Source organism: Microcaecilia unicolor, chromosome 3, assembly GCF_901765095.1.
Source record: "Microcaecilia unicolor chromosome 3, aMicUni1.1, whole genome shotgun sequence".
NCBI classification, from domain to species: domain Eukaryota; kingdom Metazoa; phylum Chordata; class Amphibia; order Gymnophiona; family Siphonopidae; genus Microcaecilia; species Microcaecilia unicolor.
The window spans coordinates 2,530,408-2,542,439 of record NC_044033.1 but is presented as its reverse complement, the minus strand read 5'-3'; the positions used below and the strand labels follow the sequence as shown (position 1 = coordinate 2,542,439).

General features: G+C 41.4%; 1 protein-coding gene across 1 annotated transcript in view; it reads right to left on the bottom strand.

The window, feature by feature from the left end:
• CUL9 (cullin 9) overlaps positions 1-12,032 on the bottom strand; it is a 308,998-nt gene that overhangs the window by 194,446 nt on the left and 102,520 nt on the right. The window contains exons 14-17 of the mRNA XM_030195702.1: positions 8,910-9,137; positions 6,742-6,832; positions 6,257-6,428; positions 4,464-4,569 (exon numbers count right to left, since the gene is read on the bottom strand). Coding sequence (XP_030051562.1) covers positions 4,464-4,569; positions 6,257-6,428; positions 6,742-6,832; positions 8,910-9,137 — 597 coding nt within the window. The remainder of the gene's footprint in view (positions 1-4,463; positions 4,570-6,256; positions 6,429-6,741; positions 6,833-8,909; positions 9,138-12,032) is intronic.

Here is a 12,032-nt window from a genome sequence, read left to right as displayed (position 1 = left end):
AAAACCCTGAACATCGCCGGCTGAATATCAGGCCTTTTAGGTTTAATAGTTTTCCATGCTATTGAAACATGAGGTACTAAGCTGTAGCTTAGGCCCTGATATTTGCCCACAGCAACCATGGCTACAACTATAACAATGGCAGAACAGATGTATCAAGTAACCAAGAAGACTGGGATAACCTGCAGTTTGACCATGGATAAACAATAAAAGACTAAGGAAAATGGATGTTTTTGGAGGAGTAGCCTAGTGGTTAGTGCAGCGGACTTTGATCCTGGGAAACTGGGTTCGATTCCCACTGCAGCTCCTTGTGACTCCGGGCAAGTCACTTAACCCTCCATTGCCCCTGGTACAAAATAAGTACCTGAATATATGTAAACCGCTTTGAATATAGTTGCAAAATACCACAGAAAGGCAGTATATCAAGTCCCATTTCCCTAATTTTGGCAGCTGTGAAAATGTTATAAAAAACTTGATGCTAAGACAAGGAAGAGGGCCTGGGTACTGCATCCTGTGCAGGACTCGTAAAAGGTAAACAGGAAGGTGACAAGGCCTGAAAGAGCATATCAGGAAAAGGTGGCAGAAGAGAACGCTTAGAACAGAATGTGGACATGTAAAGAAAGATATGGAAGGCAGTGATAGGATCAGGGTTGAGAAGTCTAATAAAGGACATGGGCTGGAGGCTTGGTATTGGCTTAAGTATGAAAATGTATATGCACATCTAACCAATATAGCAGACAATCAGTTATGAAATACCCAGATGGTGCAGAATGAATGGGACACTTGGTCTTTATGTAGCATCAGAATCCAATTAAGTAAATGCCAGAGCGTTAACGACGGCTGGGAACTGTCTAGCAAGATAATAAGAAAATGTATCATTTATTTCAGAAAGCTTGATGTACAGTCAATCACACCATGAGTGTAGCTAAGCAGTTTACATAATACTGAGAAAGAGGAGAGGTGAGGTGAGGCAGAAAAGGAGAGGAATGAGGAGAACCAGCAGACTACAGCACCCAAAAAACGAACTAGGTACTAACCTGGAAGGCCTTGTGATTCATGAAGCCTGATATTTGGCCAATAGCTTCTCTGTTTTCACAGCTGTTCAGCCTATTACAAATCATGCAATAGGACACTACATGAATGGGCTATATGTTAGATTAAATATGGAAATATGTAGGTTCATATACTCAAAATGGCATAAAACCACAGAAAGACAATATCATACAACTTGTCCAGTTTTTAAAATTAGCATCTGGGATAGATAACTGGGTAAAATACATTACTACTACTACTACTATTTAGCATTTCTATAGCGCTACAAGGCGTACGCAGCGCTGCACAAACATAGAAGAAAGACAGTCCCTGTTCAACGAGCCAATCTGGTCTTTATCAACCATCAATATTTACTTTACTTTACCAGGTGCTCATATTTCACTTCCAGCTCGAAAAGGTTCAAAGCGGATTACAGGATGTGAAACCAGTAAGGATACACTAGAATTGTGTTACATAGTGAAAGAGAAATTACAGAACGTTGGAACCATGTAACATAGTGAGAGTAGTTAACGAGAATTGGGGCACTGTTACAGTGCAAAATAATACAAGAGACACATAGTAGGACTGTGTTACATCTTGAAAGAATAGTTACAGAATAAGGGGACGTTGTTATTGAGTAAAAGAAAAGAAAAATGCTTAGTAAAACCGGTCTAGCTTAGATTTTTACAAGTAGGATAATACAGAATGCAATGAGCTAACCTAGTGACTGGTATAGGGGCTCATTTTCAAAATACTTAGACTTACAAAGTTCCATAGCTTACTATGGAACTTTGTAAGTTTAAGTGCTTTGAAAATACGCCTCCTTGTGTTCTAAGATTAAGATCCTGGGGATATAATGTTTCTGAGCTTGTGGGTTCATTAGGACAATTGTGGTACTACATGATTCTTGGAACAAAAACAAAAGTACCAGGGGCACTCAAAAAAAGGTCAAAAAAACTTTTAATCACGTACTTAGATAAAACAATCCTTGAATGGATCCAACACGGATATCTAACTGTAAATACACATATACCAATCTATAAGCAACCATAAATGTTAAAAAAACAAATTTTAAAACATAAACCTTCACTGACATGTAATGAAAGTCATTAAATGATATTGATTAATTTTCAAAAATGCAAAAATTGTATTAACAATTAACAAATGTCATTCTGGAGTGGGTCATTATCTAAGTGTAGCCAGGTTTCTGTAATGAATGTGAGCCGTGGTTTGAGGTTTCAAGCAAGTCTCTAATTGTATTGTTCTTATTACCAAGAGATCTCACGTTGAAATAGTATGCGGGTTCATCAGCTGGCAGCTTATGTGTTTGTGGCTAGCAAATTGATGGTTGCTGCTGCCTGGAAACAACATACTTTGCCAGGGCTTCGACAGATTTTGCAGAAAATGGATTATATTCACTTAATGTCGAAACTTACGGCTTTACGGACTGGGCATCTAATATAGTATCAGCGTATTTGGGACCCTTATGTGAAGTGGTCTTCTGACCCCAACCTGGATAGTTGTTATAGTGACCAAGACACTGGACTGAATATCTTGATGAGTATGGGGGGGGGGGGGGGGGGGGGGGGTAATCTCATAGTTGTTGTATTTTTGTGTAATTTGTGATGGGATAGAGAAGTTGTCCAGCTAGCAATTTGTTGTATTTTCTCTTATGCTGTAAAATTTCAAAAATAAAATATATATTTAAAAAAAAAAAGAAATAGTATGCAGGTACTGGGACAGTTATAGGAGATGGTTCATTTGTTGGATTCAGTTGTCTGAGGAGCCCTTTGTGCGTTCTAATGGTCTGGTTGGTGCGGTTTCCATTTTGTGTGCGTTTCCTTCTGTTCATTATGGAGGGGATATTTTGTTGCATTACATCTGAACAGTTTATCAAGTACCTCATGAGATGGTGGTTGGAGTTGAGTATGAGGTGTAAGACCAAAACAGAGCAAAGTTGAGGTGCTGGTTTGATACTGTGCCAGCTGACAAGCGTCTGGCTGGGTCTCTTAAGCCAATCCATCCTGATTGGTGGGGGATCCGACGAGCCTACGATTTCAGTTAACCAGCCCTGATATGGATCTAGACAGTAAGAATCAGAAAGGTCGCAGCAAGCATACCCAGGTAATTGAGCTGCAAGTGACGCTGCATGCAATGTTCTGTGCAAAATGGTGTGCAGAGGAGCTGTCGTTCTTCTAAAGGGAGTCATGCAGCTCTCATTAAAGCTCAGTTGGGAATGGTCGTGGACCAAACCGGTTCTCTTCTCGCTAAGCAGCGAATGGACCTATAAGTGTGAGCTGTAGGTATAGTTTGTGTCATTCACGGTAATCCTTTTACAGAGCAACACACTCGGGGTAATCAGTAGTTATACTGTAGGCTGAGTTTGTGCAAGTTGCACCTTTTATAAGGTGGGACGAGTTTCCTGGTGGTAGAGCTTGTTGAGGGCTACTCTAAGTGAGCAGGTCTAATGACAACCTATGGTGTTTCTCACCATGCACAATATCCCGTTATGCTGTAGTATATGATCGCTTGCATATGTTTATTAGGCTGTCCTTTATATTTATGGATAACGTTACTGTCTTCTATAGTAGTTTAGAAGAATGTCCAATATCTTTTATTATATGTTGTAATTTTGATATTTTTATTGCGCTATGCTGTAGTATATGATCACTTGTATATGGTCATTATGCTGTCTTTTATATTTATGGATATACAATTTGAATGTGTGATCATTTTACGAGGAGGATTATTGTTTTAATATTGAGTAGTCTTCCTTTGGTTTTATAATTTGTATTTATTATTTTTTTAATTATGATTATGTATTTTTGTAGTGAATATTTATTTGAGATTTTGTTATTGCACATGTCATGGTATCCTATGTACTTCTTTCTTTTTTCTTAATTATTTTTTTCTTAACTTTCTTTCTTAAGTTCTTTATTTATTTATATATATATATTATGAGTGGTGTTATATATGTTGTTGATTCATTTATTTTATTACTGTTTGTTATTTTAGAGCCCCTGACGCAGCCCTTGTGGGCGAAACACAGTGTGTGTCGGGCGATTATTTCTCCAATAAAGTCTTATTGATACCACCTAGTGATCTGCTCTTTTGTTTGCTTCCACGTTGGATTTTGCGGATCATCTGCCTTCTTGTTTGCTTGTGTTACACGGCCATCTTTCCTAACCTCCTTATGTTACTATATTACTAAAGGTAGCTTAAGTCATAGGCATTACTGTCCATGGATCTCCAATTGGTGGGAGCTTGCTTTTTATAAGTTATTAACAATGTCTGACTCTAAGTGAGCAGGTCTAATGACAACCTATGGTGTTTCTCACCATGCACAATATCCCGACTGACAGAAGTTTGCTACATGAATATTAATCACTCTGGTTCTCTATTCAATGCTCATTTGCTGCTTGAAAGTTACTCACCGTATTCAGCTCAGTCTTGATACTGGATGGATTTTCCCCACCCATGACTACGATGCGGGCCGGCATATAACTGGAATCTTCACTGGCAACCAAGATAAACAGCTGTCTGTAGAGTGTGGAATGAGAAAATAGTTCAATTAGGAGAAGACAGGGTTAAAGATTCTGGTCTCTGCCCAGAGACCCAATAGCTATCTTGTACATAAAAGTTTTAATTACAGATGTTTCCGCAACAAATCACGATTTGCAAACACTGCCCTCATCCACCTGATATAGAGAATCTGTCTTTCCATGGAGCTGCCCTCCTCCACTCCATACCCGTCTTTTCATTCCTCCAGTTCATAAAATCTCTGCTTTCACACAGTTCCCCTCTTCTTTTTTTTGTTGGTTTTTTTTTTGTTACATTTGTACCCCGCGCTTTCCCACTCATGGCAGGCTCAATGCGGCTTACATGGGGCAATGGAGGGTTAAGTGACTTGCCCAGAGTCACAAGGAGCTGCCTGTGCCGGGAATCAAACACAGTTCCTCAGGACCAAAGTCCACCACCCTAACCACTAGGCCACTCCTCCACTCCACTGTACCTTTCCTTCATTGATCTTCTCCATTACAGAAAAACCCTACATCTTTCCACATAGCCTTTTCCTCCACCTAACAAAAGAAGAAATTAGACCTTACCTGCTAATTTACTTTCCTTTAGTCCCTCCAGACTGGCCTAGATGGATGGGTTATGTATTCCTACCAGCAGGTGGGTGGAGACTGAGAAATACAGACTTCTGGTGGAGCCTATATGTTAGCTGCGCAGTTCCTTCCAGAGTCAGTATGAATGTAACAAGCAGAAAGAACTAACGAACAGAATAACCACCAACAAATCTCCCCTAACCCTTCTCTCCCGTGGCTTCAAAATAAGGTCATAAGCATAAGCACTGCCACGCTGGGAAAAGACCAAAGGTCCATCAAGCCCAGCACTCTGTCTCCAACAGCGGCCAATCCAGGCCCCAAGAACCTGGCAAAAACCCAAAATTTAATAACGATCAATGGACTTTTCCTTCAGGAATCTGTCCAGACCCCCTTTAAACTCAGCAAGACCAGCTGCTGTCACTACCTTCTCCGGCAATGAGTTCCAGAGTCTAACCACACGCTGAGTAAAGAAAAACTTTCTCCAATTTATTTTAAACCTACCACATTCTAATTTCATCTTGTGTCCCCTAGTTCTATTATTGTTAGAAAGTGTAAACAAACGTTTCACATCTGTCCGCTCTACCCCACTCATTATTTTGTAGACCTCTATCATATCACCCCTCGGCCGCCTTTTCTCCAGGCTAAAGAGTCCTAGCCTTCTTCCTTGTAATATACCTAAAAACGTTATTATTCTATGTCTTTGCCTCCAATGTAATCTTTCATAATCTGCATATGTTTTAACAACTTTTCATAGTTTTGTGTCATCTGCAAATTTAATCACCTCAGTCATCAGTACAGATCCCTGGGGGCACTCCACTATTCACCCTCATCCACTGAGAGAAATGGCTTACTGGTCTGTAATTTCCAGGATCACCCTCCGTTTTTGAGATGCTAGACAGTATCTGTTCAGAATTATTACATCTTTCTTCTCTACTGAAGGTACTGCACGTCCTCTTTCTCCAGTGCTCATGCCCCTGATCTCTTTTACACTAATATTACCACCCTACCATCTGAAATGCTTCCCTCTCATCTTCATCTGATAAACCATTCCCCTTCTACCACACTTCTCATCTGAGCAGCTCATTGCCCCCCAACCCCTGCCCTTCCTATCTCTTCACCTGATAACCACGCCTCGGTGCATGTAGATGTTCATATAGTGGGAGCCTGTGCTGCCATTGGATTCCCAGTAGGTTTTCGGATTCTTGTCTGTCAACTTGTTTGCTCGGTGAGGATTGGAGGAAACTTCTATCTTCTCCCAGCACTTGTCCTCTTTTACCTCCATACTAGAACCTACACGGTAGATGATGACAGAAAAACACCATCAGAGGATAATCAATCAATCAATCAGATACAGGGAAAAAAGAGAAAGAAGAAACAAACAGAAAGAGGTGAGGGTACTTGCAAGATCACCACAGAGCTGTCCAGCCTATATCATCTCCTGTCCAACCACCGCACATTGCTGGATTCTTCTCCAGCTTCAAACCACACTCAGCTTTCAGCATCTATGGGATTTTCCACCAATCATTGCCCAAATCAGAAATGGTACAGGGATTCTCCATTAGCCCACCTCACTGCCCAGTTCCTCTGCAGTAATTTGACATACCTTGGCAGAGGTTCCTCAGAAAGACGTCAAAGAATGGGATGTTAATGGATTGATGGCTGCGTCTATGTTCCTCAATCTGCCCAAGAACCATCTATAATAAAAGCAGAAAGAAAATTATATAAAGAGGAAAATCAGAACTTAGAACAACAAATTCCCAGCACATGAGAGTACCCACATACCACAACCTTAGACCAGCACTTAGAAAAAAGGTTAGGTATCACAGCATGAGAACACCTACACACACACATCCATACATTAACCTGAGACTCAGCACCTAGAAAAGAGAAAAAATACCACAACATAAGAACACACACATACACATCAACCTGAGACTCAGCACCTAGAAAAGATGAAAAATACCAAAACATGACAATATCTCCACACACAGAAACATTACCAACTTGACTTGAGACTCAGCACCTAGAAAAGATATCACAACATGACAATATCTACACACACACATCAACCTGAGACTCAGCACCTAGAAAAGACGAAAGATACCACAACATGAGAATATCTCCACACACACAAACATTACCAACTTGACTTGAGACTCAGCACCTAGAAAAGAGCAGATACCACAACATGACAATAGCTATACACACACACACATCAACCTGATACTCAGCACCTAGAAAAGACGAAAGATAGCACAACATGACAATATCTCCATATACACAAACATTACCAACTTGACTTGAGACTCAGCACCTAGAAAAGATATCACAACATGACAATATCTACACACAAACATCAACCTGAGACTCAGCACCTAGGAAAGACGAAAGATACCACAACATGAGAATATCTCCACACACAGAAACATTACCAACTTGACTTGAGACTCAGCACCTAGAAAAGATATCACAACATGACAATATCTACACACAAACATCAACCTGAGACTCAGCACCTAGGAAAGACGAAAGATACCACAACATGAGAATATCTCCACACACAGAAACATTACCAACTTGACTTGAGACTCCGCACCTAGAAAAGATATCACAACATGACAATATCTACACACACACAGAAACATTACCAACTTGACTTGAGACTCCGCACCTAGAAAAGATATCACAACATGACAATATCTCCACACACACACATCAACCTGAGACTCAGCACCTAGAAAAGACGAAAGATACCACAACATGAGACTATCTCCACACACACAAACATTACCAACTTGACTTGAGACTCCGCACCTAGAAAAGAGCAAAGATATCACAACATGACAATATCTACATATACACACACATCAACTTGAGACTTAGTGTCTGGAACTCAGTAGCTGATAACTTTTGCTGAGCAGACGCTAGAGAAAGACAGGGGGAATGTCCTTGAGACAGCCCATTGCGGGCGAAACGTGCATGTCGGACATTTGATCCCCCAAGTCCGACAAAATCAAAAAATTAAAAAGATAAGTGTTTAAAAATGTTTAAAGTGAAAAAATGGTTGATATGATATAAAATAATTCTGGCTAGATTAAATAAGAACAAGAACCTATGAAGAACTAGATGTCGTTAAGTTGACCTTATATATAAGAAGGGCGACTGACATCGCTGAGGTTCAAGATAAAATATATATATTGAATCATCTGAAGTAAATTTGACTGTTAAAAATTGTACATGCATATATACATATAAAGTTTTCTATCTCTAAATTGAAGAGGATCTAGAATGACTTAAACTGGATTACTATATTATCAATAAATGGAACTCAGTAGTAACATATTTAGTTTTATTAAAACGATTTAAGAAACTTTCTACAGGAAAAGCAGTGATGCCACCAGACACATCAACTTGAGATCAAACATCCTTCTGAGCCCACAGCATCAGTATAAGCACCACTATGCACACATGAACCAATCAGAAGCCGCAGCGCATGAAGAATTTAGCTGTAGTTCCTGATCAGGGGTGCTGCTGACTAGGAGGTTCTCTGGACCTTTCATAGTAACCTACATCAAATTAGCCTGGAGTCTGCCATCTAGATACAGCCAGAAGTCTCCTGGATACAGCAAGACGAGAAAATTAGGACCTCAGGCAAATGCACCTAGACATGAATCTCTTGGGACCCGTTACAGTGTCTCTCCTGGATGCAGAGAGTCAGGAGTCTTTGGACCTCAGTCAAATGCAGCAGCTGGACCTACTTCAGTGTCTCACCTGGATGCAGCCAGCTAGGATGCTGGTGGTCATCTGCTTGTATAGACTGGCATATTTCTCACAATCGGTGACAAGATCCCGCAGTTCTGTCACTAGAAGTAGGTGGGAGCTGTGTTTGTCCAGGGCTTTGGTCAGAGCTTCCTTCATACCCAAGCGGCACATCACCACTGCACAGTCTTTATTACTGGTAGCCAAGCGATGGAAGAAGCAAATAAATGCCTGGACAAGCTATGGAGAGAGGGAGGAAAAACCAGAGAGAGGTGTGATCTAATGAGAGAGTGTACTTCATTTGATTGTTTGCTTGTTATCTTAAATGGACCTCAAAGCAAAGTACATACAAGAATCCTCAATACAATAACTTACAATATGTTTTGTAAATCAGTCAAGCGAACTCCTACTTTAATGCATGTTCAATTGCATTTTAGACTGCAGAATGTGAGAAATGGACAAGGGTGTGAGCGGGTGTTGTTACCACTTCTTGCAGACAGATGCAATACAAAATTTTCTATCCAGCACGTATGACCCCTGCCAAAATCAAAAACACAATGAGACCATCCTTTGAATTCCTCAATCCAACGCGTTGGGTGTTTGATCAAATTAAGTACTTCTGGAAAAGGTGTGCCTGGGAATACAGAACATTTGAAACTGGGGGTAAGAAGAATGCAATAATTATTAGTTGTTAACTTTACAACTGTGAGTAGTCAGAAGCCTCCTGAAAATCCTCTGTATGGGGAGTGAAACAGGAGACATGGGATGGTGACGATTTAAAAGGCAGATGGCAACCAAACACAATGAAATAACACACAGTCAGTGATGCTACTGTTAATATTTCAATTCAAATCAAACCAAGACTTGGCTCTGGCCTGTGTTTCGGCCACTTGGCCTGCATCAGAAGTCTAGTGCCACTTGTGATACTGAACTTGTTCACTATAAACCATAGATATGGCTGGTCAATAAAAGTTGGCAATTATGCTGCACACACACTCGCTACACAGTCATGCAACAAACTGCAAATGAAGTTTCTAATCCCAGGACTGTGGTGGTGGTGGGGGGGGGGACGATTCCCCTGGGCCCGGCGCCGGAGTCTGTCTGTCTCATGCGCCTGATAGGACCCAGGTGATCACAGGAGAGAGAAAACTCCGGTGCCGGGCCCCCCTTAGAGGCTGGGAAGGAGCAGACACAGGGCTTCGGGGCTTGTGGTTTGGTTGGCGGGAGTCCTCAAGCCCCACCAGCAGAAGCCTTCCTCCAGCATTGTTCTCTGCCATATTGCCTGCCCTACGCAATGTAAGGGGAAAAGCGTAAGGCACCCTGCGAACTGCATGCGGAACATGAGGGGAAAAGCAGCCGCGGGTCAGGCAATACAGCGGCGAACAGTGCTGGAGGAAGGCTTCTGCTGGCGGGGCTTGGGCAAGCTATGTGGAGTAGCAGTAAGGGGCAGGGAGATGAGGCAAAATATGCCCCCCCCCCCCAATTTTTGTGGTCTATGCGGTGGTCCGGGGGGGGGGGCCACAGTGGCAGTCCCTGGGGGGATGGGAGGTCCCAGCAGCAGCGGTCATGTGAAGGGGGGCCAAGGAGCATCAGCCTAGCCCCGGCTCAGTCTCTCAGTGGCCCTGTCTAATCTGAAACGTACAGAATAGAGGGACTGACTGTAAACAAAGCAGCTTGGTAACAGTTTTAATAGTGGGCTTATTTTCTGCCATGGTATAGTTTTATGTACAAGATTAAGATAAATCAAACCAATTAACTAGTTAATGAGGACGAAGTAGTGAAAGGAATAGCTGAGAGTCAGAAGGCGGCAGTGTAGTCATCCATTATGAATGATGCAAAGTGCTATGTACAACGAAAGCACTAAAGAACTGACTAGGGGATCGTCTGCCAAATTGTATCTTTGTGAGTTCTCAGTGAAGTCATCGCTTAACTGTGATCAAGCAGAATGTGTATAAGAGGCACTCAAGCATTTAATGGCACAGGATCTTTATGCAGGTAAAACATCAGGTCCCTTAAATAGTGACACCTAGGCTCAGATATACAATGTCACCAGGAAATCATATATGACTAGGTGCCAACCTAATGTCCAAAGTCAGCTTCAGGTGCAGTCAATGATTTCAAGATTGGTTCAAAGTGACTTATACTGGAGTCTCATGTACAGCCTGTATCCACAAGGCTCCACATGTAGCTGTTGCCTATGTTAGTAAGAAGCATCACTTGAGTGTCACTCATGCGTTGTTGTAATGTTGCATGTTGAATACTGTAATACTGTGTACCAGTGCTTCCCTGGGTACCAACTAAAGAGACTTCAGCAGCAAAGGAGCTGTGCACCAAAGATCACGTAACGTCAATCTTGAGAGATCTGCACTGGATACCAGTGATTCAAAGTTTCTTCATTCTGATGCTTAGCAGTACGTAAAATGTGTACTTAGCAAGGGTAAATTGCCCATGTCTGATGTCATGTATAAAGTCCATCACAGAAGGGACAGTTAGGGATGCCTCAAGTTAGATTGATGGTAATGCAGTGCAGCAATGTTTGCTGTTTTGTGCCAGATTTGTGGAATTGGTTACTGGATGATGTGAGGAATAAGGACAATTGCTTGAGGTTTAGAAAATTAGTGAAGACATAGCTGTTTGAAGAAGGCTTATAAAACTAAATACAGTGAACTGCAATTGATGACTGAGGCTTAGCCTGAAATTTAAATTAAACAGAGATACAAGTAGTAGAATCTATATCTACTATTCAACCAGCTACTGTAACTGTTAAGGTGATTGACTTAATTTTGTAATTTCTGGTGCAAACTGCAGCATAAAACAATGAACCAAATAGGTAAATTACAGGGAGCAAAACTAGTTAAGGTTGTCTCATAGAAACAGCAGGATAAAATCCCTTAGAGTCTCAAAGAGATACCCAGAAGAACCATTAGGTCAGGACGGCAGTCACACCTGAGAAAGAATAAAAAGGAGAGAGTCTGGGGGGGGGGGGGGGGGTTTAAACTTGAGGAGAGCTAATAAATGCCTGGATCTGCCTATTGTTAATCAAACAACCAGGAAACAGTTGAAAAAAACAAACACTAGCTGACAAATGGAAAGAGAATTCTGGCAGAAAAATCTGAAACAGTCCGGCTACACTAA